At 36.4% G+C, this 19,171-nt stretch overlaps 1 protein-coding gene across 1 annotated transcript; it reads right to left on the bottom strand.

Moving 5' to 3' along the window:
- Positions 1 to 11,220: 11,220 nt before the first annotated feature.
- Positions 11,221 to 16,626, bottom strand: LOC104227548 (AT-rich interactive domain-containing protein 2-like). Its single transcript, XM_009779811.2, has 2 exons — positions 16,403 to 16,626; positions 11,221 to 12,503 (listed from the first exon to the last, which is right to left on the bottom strand). The coding sequence occupies exon 2, from the start codon at positions 12,259 to 12,261 to the stop codon at positions 11,518 to 11,520; it is 744 nt and encodes a 247-aa protein (XP_009778113.1). The 5' UTR covers positions 12,262 to 12,503; positions 16,403 to 16,626; the 3' UTR covers positions 11,221 to 11,517.
- Between the last annotated feature and the right edge of the window lie 2,545 nt (positions 16,627 to 19,171).

Consider the following 19,171-nt stretch of genomic DNA (forward strand, 5'->3'; position numbering starts at 1 on the left):
TAAAAGAGAATTTTTTGTCACCATTAATGCTATAACAAAATTGACGTTTCAATTGTCGCTTCCATTTAATGCTCCGTACACGTGTCATTTTTCCATTGGTTCTGCAGTTTTGCAGCCCTTTTCAAGGCTTTTCTACGGCTCCACTATTCACGAAATGCCAGTTATCATTATTATGGTCCTTCCATCACTGCACTTTTACCTTTGGCGGTTGCTTATTAATATAAATATAACATCTTTCCTTGTCTTTTACCACATAAAGCTTATTGAACACTTAATTTCTCAAATCTCAGTTCACTTCTTCCTCACATTATTCTTCTTCGCCATGTCTTCACCAAACCCTAACCCTAGGAGAGTTCCCATTGTTGATACCTTCCCCAATGCCCCCATTAGGCATAGAAGGGGAGGTAGGTTTCGTAGCTTAGGGTCTACTCGTGGTGGTGGTTCGTTTATACCTTCTCCTAGTTCTGCTCCTTTTTCTAGAACCAGAGGTTCCCTTTCTCACAAATCTTCTTCTAGGGGTAAAGAACTTTCTGAACCATTACGTGAGCCTTTAGTAGAGGAGATAGTCTCTATAGAACTATCTTTTTACCATGATAGGGAATCTCTTAGAAACCAGGTCTCCGCTTTAGATCGTGCTGATGCTTACCCCACTCAAATTACAGAAGTTTTGACTCCTGTAGTTCGCAAAGAATGCCATTGGAGTAATTATTTTTTTCATTATTATCCCTAATCCAAATCAGAGAATTACTTCTTACTTGACTGGGTTCTCTTTTGTTTATACATACCCTTTCACTTTAGGGTTCAAACCAGCTATTGACCTAGTCATTCTTGAATTTTGCCGTTTCTTTAATGTCTGTTTGGGTTAAATTGGCCCAATCATATGAAGGGTTGTTGCCTGTTTGAGGCATTTAACCAATATGGCTGACGTTTCCTTTACTTTCCCTCACCTGATTCATCTTTACTCCCCTAGGCTTTTTCGTAATGGCTTTTTTACCCTAGTGGCCAAGAGTAAGAGGGTTTTGGTGAGCCCTGAAGATGACAAGGACCGTGGCTGGTATGCCCGGTTTGTTGTTGTCCCCACTATTGGCTTAGTGAGTGAGGATAACGTTCCTTCCCTGAGAAGTGGAATTTTTCACGTAAGTCTTTTATCCTTCTTGTGCCTTTTTTCTTCAAGTTTATCAACTTCTCTAATTTTGCCCCTTTTTTTTAGCAACCATGGGAGTTGTGGAGGATATTCTTAATTTCCGTGGTTGGGTAGATAAATTGCTGAAGACCGCACCAATAGATGGTAGGTCTTGGAGAACACTTTCTAACCGTTACGGTTGGAAAGTAAAGACTCATGGTAAGGGTTTTTATTTCATCTTTCACGCATATATATATTTTTCTTTATTGCTCTAACTCTCATCCTTCTTTTTATCAGGATTTGCTATTCGAGGAGTTACTGCTGAAGCAGTTGCAGCCTCTCGTGTCTCTTCGGGAACCTATACTCTTTCGGGGACTCATATCTCTTTAGAAAGAGCCCGAAAAATAGTCTTGGGTTCTTTTTCTGCGAAAAGGAAAGCTGTTGAAGAGGAAGACTCTGAAGAAGAGGAAGATGGGGGCTCCCTGGTGACGAGGCCACGATCTAGGAGACGCATTGTCTCTGATGACGAAGCTGAAGTTTCCTCTCGTCTTTCTGTTTCTCTTACTAAACCTGTTGAAACCCCCAGTAATAATTCCTGACGATGACGTCACTCCTCATGATACCCGTGAGTCTATTAATCAACTTTTCATCAGTGGTTTTGATAGTGGAAGTTTAGGGCCTGTTTTAGATGAAATACCCTTATCTTTTTTTTCAACTCCCGTGCTTGTGATTCCTTTCTTACCAGCCCCAGCTGTTTCTGTTCCTTCTTCTACTGTTTTCACTTCTTCTACCGCTCCTCCTTTGACAATTCCCCCTCCTATCGTTCATCATACGGAAGTGGGCTCTTCAAGTAGAAGTGTCGCTATGAGGAGGGTAACTATTGAAGTTCCTGCTGATAGCAGCCTTTTGAGGAAGTCAGGTCAGGTAGATGTATGGCTGGAGCCTTTAATTGGCCTAATTGAAAAAGTAAAGCTGGAGAGCCATAGTTCCCTGACTCTAATGAATGATATCGTGCATGCCACTTTGAAGGTATTTTCCTTCTCTCCCTTCTTTACTTTGTAAATTTTTTTTATCTTTGGGATTCTTATTTCCCTTCTTGTTTTTAGGCCAATCTTATCGGCACAGAAATGATGAACAAAATCTCCCTCTTGGAGAAGGTAGCACGTGATTCAGAGAAGATAGCACGTAATTCTCAGTTGGAGGCGATCAATTGGAAGGAACAATTTGAGAGTGCACAAATTGATATGGAAGATTTACAAGAGAGCAAGAGTATCTTAGAGCAGCAGGTGCGGGCTTTAACTTCAGAGTTAGCGGTTGTAAAAGCTTCCTCAAGCCAAGCAGAAAAAGAAAAAGAACGTCTTGAATCCTCCTTCTCAGAGCAACTATCTAAGGCCAGTAAAGAGAATAGAGAGTTGAAGGCTCTTTTGAGTCAAAAGAAGTTTACGCTGGGGAGCTCGTGCAAAGCTTAACTCAAGCACAAGAAGACCTTCGAGTCTTTGCTGATAAGGTGCGTGCTTTAGAGAGCTCCCATGCCTCTCTTCAAGCTTCTTATAACTCCGCCTTGGCTGAAAATGAAGAGCTAAAGAATGAGATTGCTGATTGGGAAAAGGATTATGAGATACTTGAAGAAAAATCTGCTGTTGAGGTAAGTTGGGCATTTTTGAATTCACGTCGTGATACCCTAATTGAAGCTGGCCAAGAAAACTTCAACCTGGAGTAGGAGTTAGCTAAGATCAATGAAACCATTGAAAAAGCTCAGCAAACTCACGTATTCCATTCTCCCATGGTTGAAGCTCTCGTGAATGTTGAAGCTGATATGGGTATCCCAACTCTTTCAAGCCCAATCGAGCCTATTGCTGTAAGCCAAGTTGAAACTGCATCTGTTGATGCACCTGCCCAAATTGAGCCCGCTGCTATTGATGCTCTTGCTTCAGTTCTACAAACTTCTCAGTGACCAATTTTAATCATTTGAATGATTTTGTTTTTGTTTTTATTTTGGAAAATTGTAATCAAACCCTTAGCTTCATTTGAGGGTTGGTTTTGGAAACGCAAATCCCCAAGTCTTTTATGGGGCAATTTGTATAAACAATTTCATAGTTTTATGACTAAGTTCGTACTTAGTCTTCAGTTTTTAAGTATTAAGAAGTTTTTCATGTTATTATCTTAAACTTCTGTCTGCTTTATTCTTGCCTTTATTTTTAAGGACTTATAGAATAATTTGCATTTTTGTTCTTCGAAAATGCTTCTGTTAATCTCATGACTAACTAATTTAAATATGAGTTTTATAAAAGAGGGCCCTTTTATATTTCGACACTTAATGAAGAAGATGTCTCAACTTCATAATGGTGTTATCATACGATAAAAGAAATAGGAACACACATGTTTCTTTGAAATAACTTTGTTGTATTTGAATTACATCTATAACTTTCTCGTAACTGTTTTTCTTGTAACAGATTTTTACAAAAGAAGAATAATGGACACGGGTTTTTTCCTTATAACCCGTTTTAGTACATAGCCTTTACCCTAACTACAATGAGGTTTTTCTTTGGCCTTAGCTCGTGGCTCCATCTCGTGACTTTGTGACTTTTACTCTGCACTTGACTCTTTTAGGCTTGATTTTTCCTCAATCTTCTTTGACTTCTTTATACACATGTCTGTGTATATTATGTAGTCCCCCAAGTGTTTGAGTGTTGAAGTATGAAGCCTCGAGTACTTGATAGTTTCTCTCATTTGGTCCTTTTCCTGAAAAGAAAAAACATATGGGACTCGGAGGTGCGATTATAGATGAAGACTGCTTAACCCGTTTGAATTTCTGTCAGAATAATTGTAACCCTAGGTCAGGAATTTTAGGTTATTCCGTGTGACTTACAGGTCGTGACTCATCATTTAGTACGGGTTAGCTTTTGCCTATCATCTAAAATCGTTAGTAAAATTTTTACAATTCAAAAATTAAATTTAAAATGGTGATACCTGACCGTGGGTATTCCTTAGAAATAGTATCTCTTCAAATGAACAACATTCCAATGTGAAGGTAGTATCTTGCTATCCATTGTCTCCAGTTCATATGCTCCCTTTCCTGCAATATCACGAACTCTATAGGGTCCTTCCCATGTTGGACTTAATTTACCCGCGTTAGCTGCCTTTGTAGATTGAAAAACCTTTTTAAGCATGAAGTCCCCCACATTGAAGAATCTGAGGCGTGCTTTTCGGTTGTAATATCGTTCTATAACTTGCTTTTGTGCTGTCGTTCTTATTAATGCAGGTTCTCTCCTCCCCTCGAGTAAATCTAGATTGACCCGCATCTCCTCGTCATTAGATTCTTGTGTTGCATGTGTGAACCGTGTACTTGGTTCCCCTATCTCAACTGGAATTAAAGCCTCAGCTCCATAAACCAATCAAAACAGTGTTTCTCCTGTACTTGTTTTTGCAGTTGTGCGATATGCCCATAAAACTCCAGGTAACACTTCAGGCCAGTTACCTTTTGATTCCTGTAATCGTTTCTTTAAATTATTGATAATAACCTTGTTCGTTGATTCTGCTTGCTCATTACCCACCGGATGATAAGGTGTAGACGTAATCCTTTTAATTTCCCAACTTTGAAAGAATTCCGTGATTTGAGATCCAATAAATTGAGGGCCATTATCACACACGATCTCCTTTGGTACACCGAATCGGCATATGATATTCCGCAAAAATAAAATCTTTGACTTCCTTTTCTCGCACCTGTTTAAATGCTCCTGCCTCCACCTATTTAGTAAAATAATCAGTGAGTACGAGCAGAAACTTTACCTGTCCTTTTGCTTGTGGTAATGGACCCACGATATCCATTCCCTATTTCATAAATGGCCATGGCGCAATGACCGGATGTAATAACTCTGCAGGTCTATACATATTGTTACCGTACCTTTGACATTTATCACATTTGGGCACGAAACTTTCTGCTTCTTCTTCCATTTTAGGCCAGTAATAACCTGCCCTAATTAAGGTTCTTACCAATGACCTTCCTCCTGCGTGATTCCCGCAATGTCCCTCGTGTATTTCTTTCATTACATACTCCGTTTGCGAAGGTCCGAGGCATCTTGCTAAGGGACCACCGAACATTTTACGATATAAATTGCCTTGCTTTAAGCAGTACCGAGCAGCCTTCTTTCGAAGTGCATGAGCTTTTTTCTTATCATCAGGGACGGTACCTATTGCAAAAAAGCAACAATCTCGTTCCTTTAATCCCAAGTTAAATTATTAAAATTTACCTCATTCTTATCAGGATCGAGAACTGAATGAAATAAATGTATAACTGAGGGGTTTGCATCGCTTGCCACATCAGCTGTAGATGCGAGATTAGTTAGGGCGTCCGCTTCAACATTTTCATCCCTTGGTATTTGCATAACTTTCCAGGTTTGAAATTGCTTTATCAATTCCCGTACCTTTTCTAAGTATTGTTGCATCCTTGCTTCCCTAGCTGTATAAGTCCCCAACATTTGATTAACCACGAGTTGCGAATCACTCTTGATTATAATCTGATTTATGCCAAGCTCTCGTGCCAATTCTAGACCTGCAATCACAGCCTCATACTCCGCTTCATTGTTAGTTATGGAGTGACATTTAATAGCTTGTCGAATGGTTTCACCCGTAGGTGGTACCAAGACAATCCCTAAACCTGCACCTTTTACATTAGATGAGCCATCAGTGAATAAAGTCCAAGTTCCCGGGTTAGCTCCATTGAATGCCTGTAATTCTTTTTCTGTTTCTAATTGCATCCCCTGGCTAAAATCAGCCACGAAATCAGCTAACACTTGTGATTTTATAGCAGTTCTAGGTTGGTATGTGATTTCGTATTCACTTAACGCTATTTTCCACTTAGCTAACCTACCTGATAACTCATGCTTATGTAATATATTATGTAAAGGGTAGGCAATTACTACAGCGATAGGATGACACTGAAAGTACGGTCTTAACTTTCTAGATGCCATGATTAATGTAAATGCACGTTTTTCTAACTGAGGATACCGCGTCTCCGCATCTAACAAAGATTTACTAACATAATAGATATGGGATTGTTTACCTTGTTCTTCTCGGACCAAAACAGCACTTACCACAACTTCCGAAACAACAAGGTAAATGAGTAGTCTTTCCCCAGCCTTTGGTTTTGCCAGCAAAGGTGGATTTGATAAGTACGTTTTCAAATTCCTGAGTGCCTGTTGACATTCCTCATTCCATTCAAAATGATCCTGCTTCTTAAGGGCTGTGAAGAATTTAAAACACTTCTCTGATGATTTAGAAATGAATCTTTCCAAGGCTGCAATTCTCCCTGTTAATCTTTGAACTTCTTTCTTGTTTGAAAGTATATCAGGGATTTCTTCAATGGCCTTAATCTATGCAGGATTCACTTCAATACCATGGTTAGAAACAAGAAAACCCAAAAACTTACTTGATGCAACGCCAAATGCACATTTTTCGGGATTTAACTTCATATTAAATTTGCGCAAAATTGAAAATGTGTCAGATAAGTGTGATATGTGATCTTTTGAATACTGAGTTTTAACAAGCATATCATCTATATATACCTCTATAGTCTTTCCTAAATGCTCTTGAAACATTTTGGTAACTAACCTCTGATACGTTGCACCTGCATTCTTTAGACCAAAGGGCATTACTTTATAACAGTAAGTCCCCCGTCTGTTATGAATAAAGTTTTTTCTTCATCTTCCGGATCCATTTAATCTGATTATAACCTGAATATGCATCTAAAAAACGTAATAGTTCGTGACCTTCAGTTGCATCAATCAATTGATCTATGTGTGGTAGTGGAAAAGAATCTTTAAGACATGCTTTATTAAGATCTGTGTAATCTACACAAACCCGCCACTTACCATTCTTCTTTGGAACTACAACAGTGTTAGCTAACTAGTTAGGATACTTTACCTCACGAATGAAACCAATTTTTAGCAATTTTTAAACTTCTTCTTGAATCACCTGATTCTTAAAAGTTCCTTCCTTCTTTTCTTTTGCTTGACATGAGGGTATGATGGATCTTCATTTAGTTTATGAGTCATCACCTCCGGTGGTATTCCTGTCATGTCAGAGTGGGACCAAGCAAAGTAGTCCACATTAGTTTTCAAAAATTTAATTAACTTACCTCTCATACCTTGGCTAAGATTGGCTCCAACATAGACTTTTTTATCAGGCCATTGAGCAAATAACACGACAGGCTCTAATTCCTCTATTGTTGTTTTGATATTTTCATTCTCTTCTGGTTCTTGAATGGTATTAGGCCTTGAATCTACATTTGTTTGCCCCTGTTTAGTTGAGGTTTGTGTTGTGGTGTCCTCAACTGCCTTCTGTGATTGCTATTTACCTTCATTTCTCGTGCTTGTATCTGCAACAGAGTTGATAGCCCTGACTGTATGTTGATCTCCACGAATGTGACAGATTCCCCATGGTGATGGAAATTTAATAACTTGATGCAAGGTTGAAGGAACATCATCCATTTCGTGGATCCATGGTCTCCCAAGAATCATGTTGTAAGCCATCTCCATATCTACCACCTGGAACTTTGTATCTTTGACGACTCCTTCAGCGAATGTGGTGAGTGTTACCTCTCCTTTCGTGAGGACACTAGAATTATCAAATCCAGATAGAGTATGCACCTTTGGTATCACTTTATCTTCAGCTTGTATCTCATGTAATACTCTTAGCAAAATAATGTTCACGGAACTACCTGGATCAATCAAAACTCGTTTCACATTAGTATCATGTACAATTAAAGATATTACCAGTGTGTCGTTATGAGGGGTTAATACGCCATCTGCATCTGCGTCATTGAATGTAATGTTGTCTTCCTCTAAAACATGCCGCACCCGTTTCCCTTGGGTAATTGTTACTTTGGAAATTTTGTTAGTTGCAGTATGTGATATACCATTGACGTCTTCACCCCCACTTATAACGTTGACAATTATTTTGGGAGAAGGTGGTTTTGGAGGCTCCTGCCTGTTCTTCATGTAAGCTTGCTTGCCTTTCTCACTGAACAACTCAGTAAGATATCCTTGTTTTAATAAATGATTAACTTCACTTTGTAAAAATCTGCAATCTACTGTTTTATGCCCGTGGTCATTATGAAACTCGCACCAATGGTCAGGGTTGCGCCTGTTTGGATTCGATCTCATTTCCTTTGGCCATCGAATCTTATCTCCCATGCTTCTCAAAACAGCTACGAGCTCGGAGGTGATGACGTTGAAGTTGTAACCACCGAATCTCGCTTTTAAATTTCTATCATCATCTCGTGACTCATAGTTGTTTCGCTCGTTCCTGAATCTTGATGAAGAACCCGATTCTCTGTTTCTTGATTTGTGATCGTACCTTTGATTATCCTGCTTTGACCGTGAGTCCTTTCCCGCAGGTCCCATGTAAGGCTCATACCTATTTTTACCGGATCTTTTTTCAGTCTTCGCACTTCTCGAACTTACCTTTTCTTCTTTTTGAAATCGTGGAACAGTATCTTCCTCAATCCTCAGCTTCGTGCTATACCTGTTATAAATATCATTCCACGTTGTAGCTGAGAATTCTCGAAGGCTTTCCTTGAGTCTCCTCGTAGCTTCCGAGCTTTTTTCATTCAAATTACTTATGAAAGCTATAGCTGCCCAATTGTCAGGTACACGTGGCAATGTTATTCTTTCACGTTGAAATCTATCCACGAATTCTCTAAGCAGTTCTGAGTCCCCTTGCTTGATTTTGAAAATATCCTCCATTCTTTTCTCTACTTTTTGAGCTCCCGAGTGTGCTTTGATGAAAGAATCTGCAAGCTCAGCAAAAGAATTTATAGAATTTTCGGGTAAACGAGAATACCATGTTAGCGCTCCTTTGGTGAACGTTTCACCAAATTTTTTGACTAATACTGATTCAATCTCTTGCTTAGTCAAATCATTGCCTTTTACGCCCGTTGTGAATGCAGTCACGTGATCTCGTGGGTCTGTTGTTCCATCATATTTTGGAATATCAGGCCTTTTGAACTTTTTTGGAATTGGGAGTGAAGCAACACTTGGCTTCCAGGGTTGTTGTGAATATCTATCCATATCTACCCCTTTGATTATGGGCGGCACCCCGGGTATCTGCTCTATGCGCTCACTTTGCTCCTTGAGCTGTTTCTGCAAGATTAGTACTAAATTTTGTAAATCAGAATTAATTACATTACCTGATTCTCTCTCCTGTGATTCACTGGAGTTCCAACGCTGCCTGAGTTAACAAGTCCGGAATGAGGGTTTTCCAAAGTGTTATTATTTGGAGTAGGTGTGGGTGTTGCAACAGGTAACTGGTTAACAAGTGCCTCAACAGCTTTGTTGACCTAAGCAACAATTAATTTCTGCAAAGCTTCATCAACAGCTTCAACATTTTCAAATTGAGCATGCTCGTTTATTTGAGACCCATCAGGAGTACCCTCACGAGATTGTCGTGGAGAGTCTCGTGGAATAGGAACTTGAGTGTTAATATTCTGTAGATCTCCCTGATTTTGTTGGTTCTCTTGGTTTCCTTGAGTGTTGTCATTGTTGTTCGACATAATTGATCCAACAAGGAAAGTTAAGTGAAAAGAAAATAAATTATCAGTTTTCCGATAACGGAACCAATTTGTTTAACCAAAAAATGAAATTTTAGTCAAAGCTAGAATTTAGAAGAACACGGGTTACTAATAATCAAAAGAATGTATAAAAGGAAGTAATTTAGGTAGCAAGAGAGTAATCAAGAGAAAAACAAGTAAACCAAAGTTTATTACAATAGTATTTCGTGTCCTTACAATTGATCAGATATCTCCCTTTTATAGATATCTTGGAGATATACGTTTTGCCCAAATCATAATGAGGCTACTATGAGTAATTAAAGACATTGAATGCTACGTTATATAATCATTACATTCAATACAAATTCTCTAACGTATTCCACATTTAATGCCTATTAAATGCAGTATCTGCACTCTTTTTATTTGTCAGATTCATTCCTTTTGATTCTCGGACATAAATGACTTAGATAGGTACGGGCGCTGAGTTATTTAAATAACTGCCCGTGCCTCTTCCTCTGTCATTTGCTCGTATCTGTTGCAACTTGTGCCTCTTGGCTAGTTGTAATTCTTTGACCATTTGACCAGTCTACGTGCCTCGACACGTCACCTTTATATTTAAATACAATTTTTCCCAATACAATAAGATCTGCATACACATTATCCTCCCCAAACCCTATTTTGTGGGATTTTACTGGGTAGTTGTTGTTGTTGTTGAACATATGAATGTGCTAACTATTTATTTTGTGCGTGAAAGCGGTATTTTCAGTGTGCACTATTCTTGTGGTTGTGAACTATTATCATTTATCAACGGAAGGAGTTACCATGCTTAATGCGATGAAATGGTTATAGCTTTATTTAAGAAATAAACGGCGGGGATTTTTATAGAATACAGATTTCAAGAAGAAAAAATGTTTGTGAAATTTAACTTTAAATTATTTTCAATCCAAACCACATAAAAGCAAAATAGTTATTTTATCATAATTCCTCTATTCAATTTTATTACTTGTAAATTTAACTTATGGCACTCATAATGTGCTTCGTGTGACAGAAGTCATTTCTACGAAAACCAGTGTTGGTTGGTAACTGGTAAGTGATCATTTAAAAAAAAAAAATAGTATATAGTAAATAATAATAAAATCAGCAAGTTAGAAAGTATTTGATGAAATTTTGATAATAACGTTTTCTTGTTGGTTGGAGCAAATAATAGGAAGTTAAAAGTCATGTAGTTGTAAGGAAAATAATTTCCGCCCGAAAGTAAGGGAAGTCACTTTTCCCTTTTAAAGAAAATACCATAAAACGATTCCCTCGTGAATAACATTTTCCCGAAAATTGACTAAGCATTTTTCTGAAAAATGACTTTTGACATACCAATCACACTAAATGGACGCAGCAATTATCTCTAGGTCCAGGAAATAAGCCTTGTAATAGTAGTCAACTGTTTAGTGCTGTGCAACTAGCAACAGACTAGTGTAAACTAATGAAAGAAATGTATGACCGGAAGTAGTAGGATAATAAGGATAAATACTAATCCAAGCGAGATAACAGACCATGTATGAATCTGGATGTAATATCTTGCGTTAGCCATATGATTCTTTTACAGAGGAAACAAATAAGAAGCAACGTACCTGTCAAATGTTACAAATTGTAGTAATCGGTGTATTTACGACGTATAGCGTTGTTGTGCTAACCTATCCAAAAAATGTGACCTTTTCTACAACCAATGTAAAATGTGAACCCCATCCCAGAATTTTCCCAGGAGGGACTGAGGGAACAGTAGAATACATGTCTCTTTGTATATTCAATTTCTATGTCAACTAAAAAAGAATGTGTAATGATACTTGTAATCTCATCGTCGACCAGTTAAGTAACTTCTCTTTGCAGGTTTAGAACTAGAGGATGCACCTTTTTTCGATCGATTCCTTTTCCGAGAAGCCTTGGGAGTAGGGGCCTGATCGTCCCCCTCCTCATCATCGGTGTCAATTATTTTACAACCTGACCTAGTCTGTGAGCTGATCCGCTGAGGAACGTGAACATTGAAATAATAGTTGACAATGTTCTGCCTAGTCTTGGAAGGAAGAGATTCCAATGCTGGTTTCAAGAAGCTTTTACCTTGAGTCATCCGATTCGTCTTAACAAGGGAGCTGAACGTTTTTTGTTCCTCAGGGTTCCATAAGTTCGAAATTTCTTCTCCCATCTCATCAAATTTCCAGATATCAAAGGCTGTCCCCAATTCAGACTTCAACTTCATCCTTTCTTCTTTAACATGACTTTTAACACATTCAGCAGATTCAGGGGACTCACAAGGACAATACTCATTTCTCCCTTCCCCAATCAACTCGTTGTTAACTTCCTTGTTTCCTAGGTTGTTTTCTGTTGGCCATACTAGTGTACCCAACCATTTTGAAGTATCAGATTCATTCTCTTTATGCTTGCCTTTATCTTCCTTCTGTGGGTCAGTCCAATCTGTAATTTCAACCTGAAACCTGGGTCCTACTGGGATTACCAATTTGTTGCGATCATCATAGATGTAATCTAACCATTCTGTTTTCTTTTCACCTGTTGGATTCGGTACTTCTTTTGCATTCTGCATGCTTCATGAGTACAAGAACAAGTATGAATGAGTTTGAAGAGTTTGTCTTCTACTGAGTATATCACTGTTCCTCAAGCAACAAAGAGTAGTATTTGAACTCAAGACTTTGATATGGAAGAGATCGTTGTTTTATAGGATGTTGTGTCTAGCTAGTGAATCAGAGTCAAGCATGAATGGAGGCGTTGGTTGAGTGAAACTGTGAAAGGGTTATCCAGCCTTTAGCATCCACTTAAGCAGCCCTTCTATACATGCCAAAAAAAAGTTACAAAATTATTTGATAAATTACACAGAGGGTAAGTGGCAAAGTTCGGAGGTAATATTGGACTCTAAAGGAAAGCAAATTGCATAATAATAGAAGAGGAAATGTATAAAAGTTATAGAGGAAGTACTAGACGCCAAGGAAAAGCAAAATTGCATAATATAGTAATGGAAATTGACACAGAGCAATGATTTTACTAGCACAAGTCTCATCAGGAACCAGATTCCAGACCCCTCTGAATGTCAAGCAAACACTGTAAGCTTTCAGAGCAACTACTTTGAAAATCTTCTGATACATCTGTCAGCAAAATATGGCCTTCCTGACCGTACGTATGTATTTATACATCTCCTCTACATATACTTGAACTTCTAGAAGATTAATTTACATGTAACGTATATAGATAGTTAATAGTACAATGACCAAAGTCAAGAATCTTACCAAGTTTCATTCAAGTATACATGATCAAAGTCATAAATTTGTCAAGATTAAACGAAGGAATCATCTATATACAAAGTACATTCATATGGAAAATATATATGTGCATTATATGAATTAATTAAGTTACATTAACCAAAGTCAAGTACTATTTAGATACATTCAAGATTCTTAATGGATGTCTATCCATATATTAATGCAGATACATTGTATATTGACATATTTGAATGTAGATGAAGAGTTAATAGTCCTTATTCATTATAACTCTTGATGGATAAGATCATGAAGAGACACTTTAAAAGTGAGTTAGGAAAGTGGAACAAGACTCTATATTAATAAGTTCACATCTTGTAAATCAAAACCCTAACATGTTGATGGCAAAATGAAGATTGTATAGACACTAATGGTTATCTATTCCGCATTAGCTGGTGAACACAAAGGCAGAGAACTATTAAATACATACAGGTTTTACTTTATTTCATGGCACAAGGTATGTTTTTCTCTTATGTTGTTTCTCCCGATTTATAAATTTAAGCCTAAGATAATACCATTTCTTACAATGTGTACGCGCTACATTGGTGTTTTAAACGGTTGAAGGCAATCTGTCGAACTAAGTAGCTTCAGCCAACCAAATACATGAACGGGACAATGAAAGAGCACAAAGGAAAACAGCAAATTCGAAATCAGTTCAAGCTCAATTTCTCAAATAGGTGTCTATCTCTTAAGAATTAATTACAGCCAAGTTGGTTTCATTTGATTCTTGGCCTTTTCCTACTATGTTAAGGTGTTCTTTAACCTGCATTTTTTGAGTTCTACTCTGGCATTTCTACTTTCTTTAGACAGGATTACTCAAATTTGGAAAAATTCTTACTTTACAGCAACAAAACAAGAATCATGCTTAGTCGCAAACAAGTTATGATCAACTACATGAATCCTCATTGACCATGTTTCCAATTTAAATTCTACCTCATGTCAACAATATACAAAATAAAAATAAAAACAAAAATTAAGAGTAGCACAAGTTTTCTATATTTCCTACTGGCATAAGAATCTCTAATAAGGCTAAAAGACTCCCAGAAAGCATAAGACCTAAATTAGATGTATTAACATGGCTAAAATATATTCCCAACTAATCGGTGTCACTTACAAGTTTTTTTCTTTTATTATGCCATATTTTTCGCTAAATCAACATTGATTCCATGAGATTGTAGGTGTTTCGGGACAACTTCTTTTCATGTGATTTTAAGTCTACCTCGGCCTCTTTTAACTTCTTTATTCAGCATGGTTTCACACCTATTGACCAAAACATTTGGAGGTCGACGCAAGACATGATCAAACTATGTCAAGTGACCTTTTCTCATTTTATCATTGGTATATGCTACTTGCACCTTCTGGTAAATGTGGTCATCTCTAATCTTGTATGACCACATCAATCTTAACATTCGTATCTCCGCGATACTTATCTTGGATGTGTTGAACTTTAGCAACCCAATATTCACTCCCATATAACAGTGTCGGTCTTGTAAGTATCCTATATAATTTACCTTTCACTTTGGTAAAACTTGTACGGATAAAAGTTATTTTTCTTACAACTATCTCAATTTCTAACTCAATATTACCCGCTCTAACAAAATTTAGATATTATTATTAATCTTCAACACAAAAAATTTCTTCAAAACACTCTCCAATTTGCTACTATTAGTATTAATCTTTGATATATATTTTTATCAAAAATATTTTTTATTCACTAACCAAACCTCGAAAAACAAATGATCCGTCACGACAAACACTAATATTTCGAAAGATTTGAAAGACAAACTTACTTCTTGAATGTAGATATCAAAATGAGTAACTAAAAAAGTGAATGTGTAATAACACCATTTCAATCATAGGGGATGAAGCTATCAAGTAAACTCAAACAAGGGCTAAATTATAATATATCAAATTTCAATCATAGGGGATGAAGCTATCAAATAAACTCAAACAAGGGCTCAAGTATAATCTATCAAAAAATAGTTCCAAAACTACAATGTTATCAGAGTTGGTAGGCTATGTATAATATCTAGTAATCAATCTCTATTCTAATTAGATAAAGCAAATAGTCTACGGTCAAATACAAAATATCCTAAAATATCTTCTAGAATATGCTATAGGATTTTCCCTATTTAAGTACAATAAATATAGACATGTATGAATCTAGATACATATTCTTTTGACGCTCAATCTCTCAAATAGGTTTATATCTCTTAAGATATAACTGAATTGGTTTGGTTTCATTTGATTCTTGACCCTTCCCTACTTTATTAAGGCGCTCTTAACCTGCATTTCCTTGTCCTACTTTCTCAAGTAGGATTACTCCAATTTGCAAAACATCCAACTTTTCATTATTAAAATTTGTGGATCACTGCTCAAGATATATGGTCAAATGGCTAATATATTTTTCACTGACCAACCAATCAACAAAATTTTTGAGGAAAATATGACTTCCATCATACCAGACACACTAAATTGTGGCGTTTGTTCAAAAACTGGTGATTTTTTTTTCTTCAAATTTTATGGGTTTTGAAAAGAAAAAATCAGAATTTATTTTTCAACCAAGATTGTTTACCCCAAGATTGGTGAATTGTCACGATAGCTTAATTTTCATTAAAGAATGTTTCTTCGAACTTTTTAAAAAATTTCAAAAACTATTTTACAATTTTCTTGGTTCAAGAGTTTTCCAGTTTTTGTAAAACAAAAGCCACCGATCTAACTGTCCACGCCGCCTTTGAAGCTAGCTCTATTGCACAAACGGCCGTGGAATTACAGAACAAGGTAGCGGCAATAAAAATTTCGAATTCTAAGCACCAAAAAATCAAGAAACTGAATCAAGCTTACTCGGTCTTCTTGTCCGTACGAAACAGAAAACAAGTTCTCGGCGCTCTAATTCGCTGCTTATTAGGTGAAAATCCTAAAGATTCGACTTCTCGACTACTTACGGTTCAGATTCATTAAAATTATCATTTCTACTTTCTAGAAAGTGCATACAGATTTAAGTACTTTTCAAAGAAATGAAGATTTAAACCCTAATTCCGTAGAGTGTTCTTGAACTCTTGCGAGAATTCAATCTTCAGATAAAGAAAATACATACGTATTTACGCTCTTCTGAATTTTTCTCTGAGCCTACTACGCGAATCAATTTCAGGCAGAAAATTGAAAAAAATCATTGAATTTTCTTCATAGAGGAACACATTTTCTATTTTGTTCATTCAAAGGATATTTCAATATCAAACATAATGTTAAAATGATATTCTATTTTCGAGAAATTCAATTGACATTAAAATTTTCAACATTATGTTACAGTCTTTAGTATAACGTGCACTTGTTTAGAGTTCTTGAACAATATCAATGTAAGCGAAATAATTAGCGAAAAAGAAATGAAAATCTAAAGAAGGAAAGTAGACTTGCCTCTTGTTTTCAACAATTGTCAAAATGGGACCAAGTTGCTCTCCAATCTACAGCCTCTTGGAAAATGAGAAAACAGAATAAAGAAAATGTGAAGCAAAATTTTTGTAAGACGTTTCTTTTATGTTAGAAGAATCAATAGAAAAGAGAACGATACATGTAACAAGTTGGTCATGAGTTCTAAACTCAAGTGAAGCCTTTATTTTCCTCTTGGTGTTTTTGGGTTGTCACATGGAGAGAATTGGATGTGTATGAGCACCCATTTATACTAGTAGGGTGGGGAAAAGGGTATATATGGAAATACAAAAATATTCGACGAAAAAGATATTTTTGGATCGAATCAAGGAATAGAGCAAAATTTTACAAAATAGACCTTGACCAACGATAGCTCAAAGTAGAATCGCCAATGAATTTAGCCTGTGGAATAAACCCATTGACTTACTAGCTTAGTGTGATCTGATCAGCCTTTTTAGCCCATCCCAAGTCAGCTCGTTAACCTTGTGTGGTTGAGTTGAACTTAGCTTGCGGGCCAAAATATTGAAAACAAATCTAATCTTGTTTTAGTTTCAAATATGTTAGCTAGTCATAGATATCTAAAGTAGTACGTGATAATTTTGAAGGCCAATAGAATAAGTGAATCCTTATCAATATTCACCAAAACAATAATTATATTTACTTGGTTCCAAAACTCTTTTTCTCTTTAATCTTTTACTTTTCTCAATAATTAAGTTATTTAAATTAAAGAGGAAACTCACGGTCAACCCAGGAGGTAAATCAAGTTTCTTAAATTATTTCTTTATCACAAATTTGGTAAATAAAGATCATAGAGTTTAAAATCAATCAGAGAACTGGTCTTATTATGTAAGCAAGTTGAATTCTCTCATTTGTCTCAAAAGAAAGTGATTGATTGCGAGCGTTCCTCTACTCAAAAATTTCTAACATTTAGTATCAGAGCCAATTGTGAGATTAATTACTTTAACGATAAATATTTCAAACTAAAAAGCCTTTAAAGGATTTTTTAGAGCAAGAAGCTAAATAAAGGTTCAACCTTGATAAAATAGTTTCTTATGGAGTAGCCGCATGACGAGTAGTCTTGAGTAAAATGAAAGTGGATGATATTATTGTCATATAAATGATGGATAAAAAAATTCATACTAGCATACATTTAAGAATTGATAGTTTTTATTGTTACGAATTCCAAGAAAATATAATGATAATGGGCAGGAGCATACATGGACAAGACTCTAAAATGAGAATGTCATAGCAAAACGTATACAATTTTAATATTAATGATTTAGCTATGTTGTTGTAGTAATTAAAGAATCCAAAGACCTGGGTACCATGACCATAGAAGAACTTACTGGTTCATTACAAGTATACCAAAATTGGAGAAGCTGAAATAAGAATTAGTTGAACGAGCTTTTTAAAGCAAAGTTTTCTGTAATAGAGAAAGATGAAAAATATTACTAGCATTAAAGTTGTAGGCATGGATGAGGTAAATCAAGATTCAAGAAAGAAGTCGAGTTAGAGTTCGTGAAGTTACAAGAACAAGTAATGGTTATTTTCACCAAACTATTAAAGATTGATATCTTTCACATATTCTCTTAGAGCAACGAATTGAGTTTTTTGGGGGTGGGGGAAGGGGGTGGGGGAAGGGGGTGGGGGTGGGGAGGAGGTTGTCGAAAAATTTGACTAGATTCATCTCAAGCATAATTTTTCTTAGTTCATCTATTAGGGAATTATTGTGAAGAAACATATATTCTTGTTTTCATGAACTAAAAAACATAAAGAGACTAGGATTGAATTATATTTGTTGGCCCAAGTAAAGGAGAGTTTTGAAGATTGATAAAGGAACTCAGACATGGACCAGGTCCATCCTAGTGAACCACAGATATGGTCAACTCAAGCATGTGAGTTGCACGTGAAGGAGATAAACTTCACTTACCAGAAATGATATCTCATGATCCTGATCGAAAAGGTTGCATATGGGATAAGGAGAAAGACTCCTTACACAAAGAGAACACGACTTAAGAGATGGATAGAGCTAGAGGATGAGATCAACTAGAACTTTTTCACCAAGAAAGAGTAACATTTGTATTCTAGTCAATCTCTACTTACTAACTCAATACATATCAGTGTTGTTCTCTTTTGCAGGTAATACATATAAGCTGAAGTTAAACGTGAATTGAGAGCAAAATAGCAAGGCAATTGTGCAAGCAATTTATGTGTGATTCAAGCGTGCAATTCTGAAGCTACTTGAACTAGATAGAAGAACCAGTTCCAAGTGTTTGTCTTTTATTCTAGTTCAATTATAGTAGGCGATTTAATATTGTACCTTTCAGCTTTATCTAGAAGCAATTGTATTAGGTATTTAGAATTTTCAAGTTAGAGTTAACTTGAAGTTGTCGCAACAGTTGAGGGTGCTACAACGAGATTAGGGTTAATCCTAGGTTTACAAAAGAGTTTTTGTAAATGCAGTTTTTGGCTCAGTGATTTTAGTGGAGAGTTTGAAAAAATCCTACTGGAAGGTAGGTCGTGGTTTTTTCACCTTTTGAGCTAGGTGTTTTCCACGTAAAATCTCTATGTTCTTTAATTTTTGCATTTATTATTCCACAACAGTAGTAGTTAGAACACATAGAAGAACCAGGTCCTTCTATATTCAGGTTAAATGAAAAATTAGGTACCACACAAATCACTCCCCTCTTGTGTGGTATTAAAGTATAAAACATCAATCGGTATCAGAGCGGATTATCCTTGACGAGGTTAACACCT

Source organism: Nicotiana sylvestris, chromosome 6 (assembly GCF_000393655.2).
Source record: "Nicotiana sylvestris chromosome 6, ASM39365v2, whole genome shotgun sequence".
NCBI lineage: Eukaryota > Viridiplantae > Streptophyta > Magnoliopsida > Solanales > Solanaceae > Nicotiana > Nicotiana sylvestris.

What these genes read in the sequence shown, in the direction of transcription:
- LOC104227548 (XM_009779811.2), bottom strand. Translation starts at nt 12,261, where the DNA reads ATGCAGAATGCAAAAGAAGTACCGAATCCAACAGGTGAAAAGAAAACA.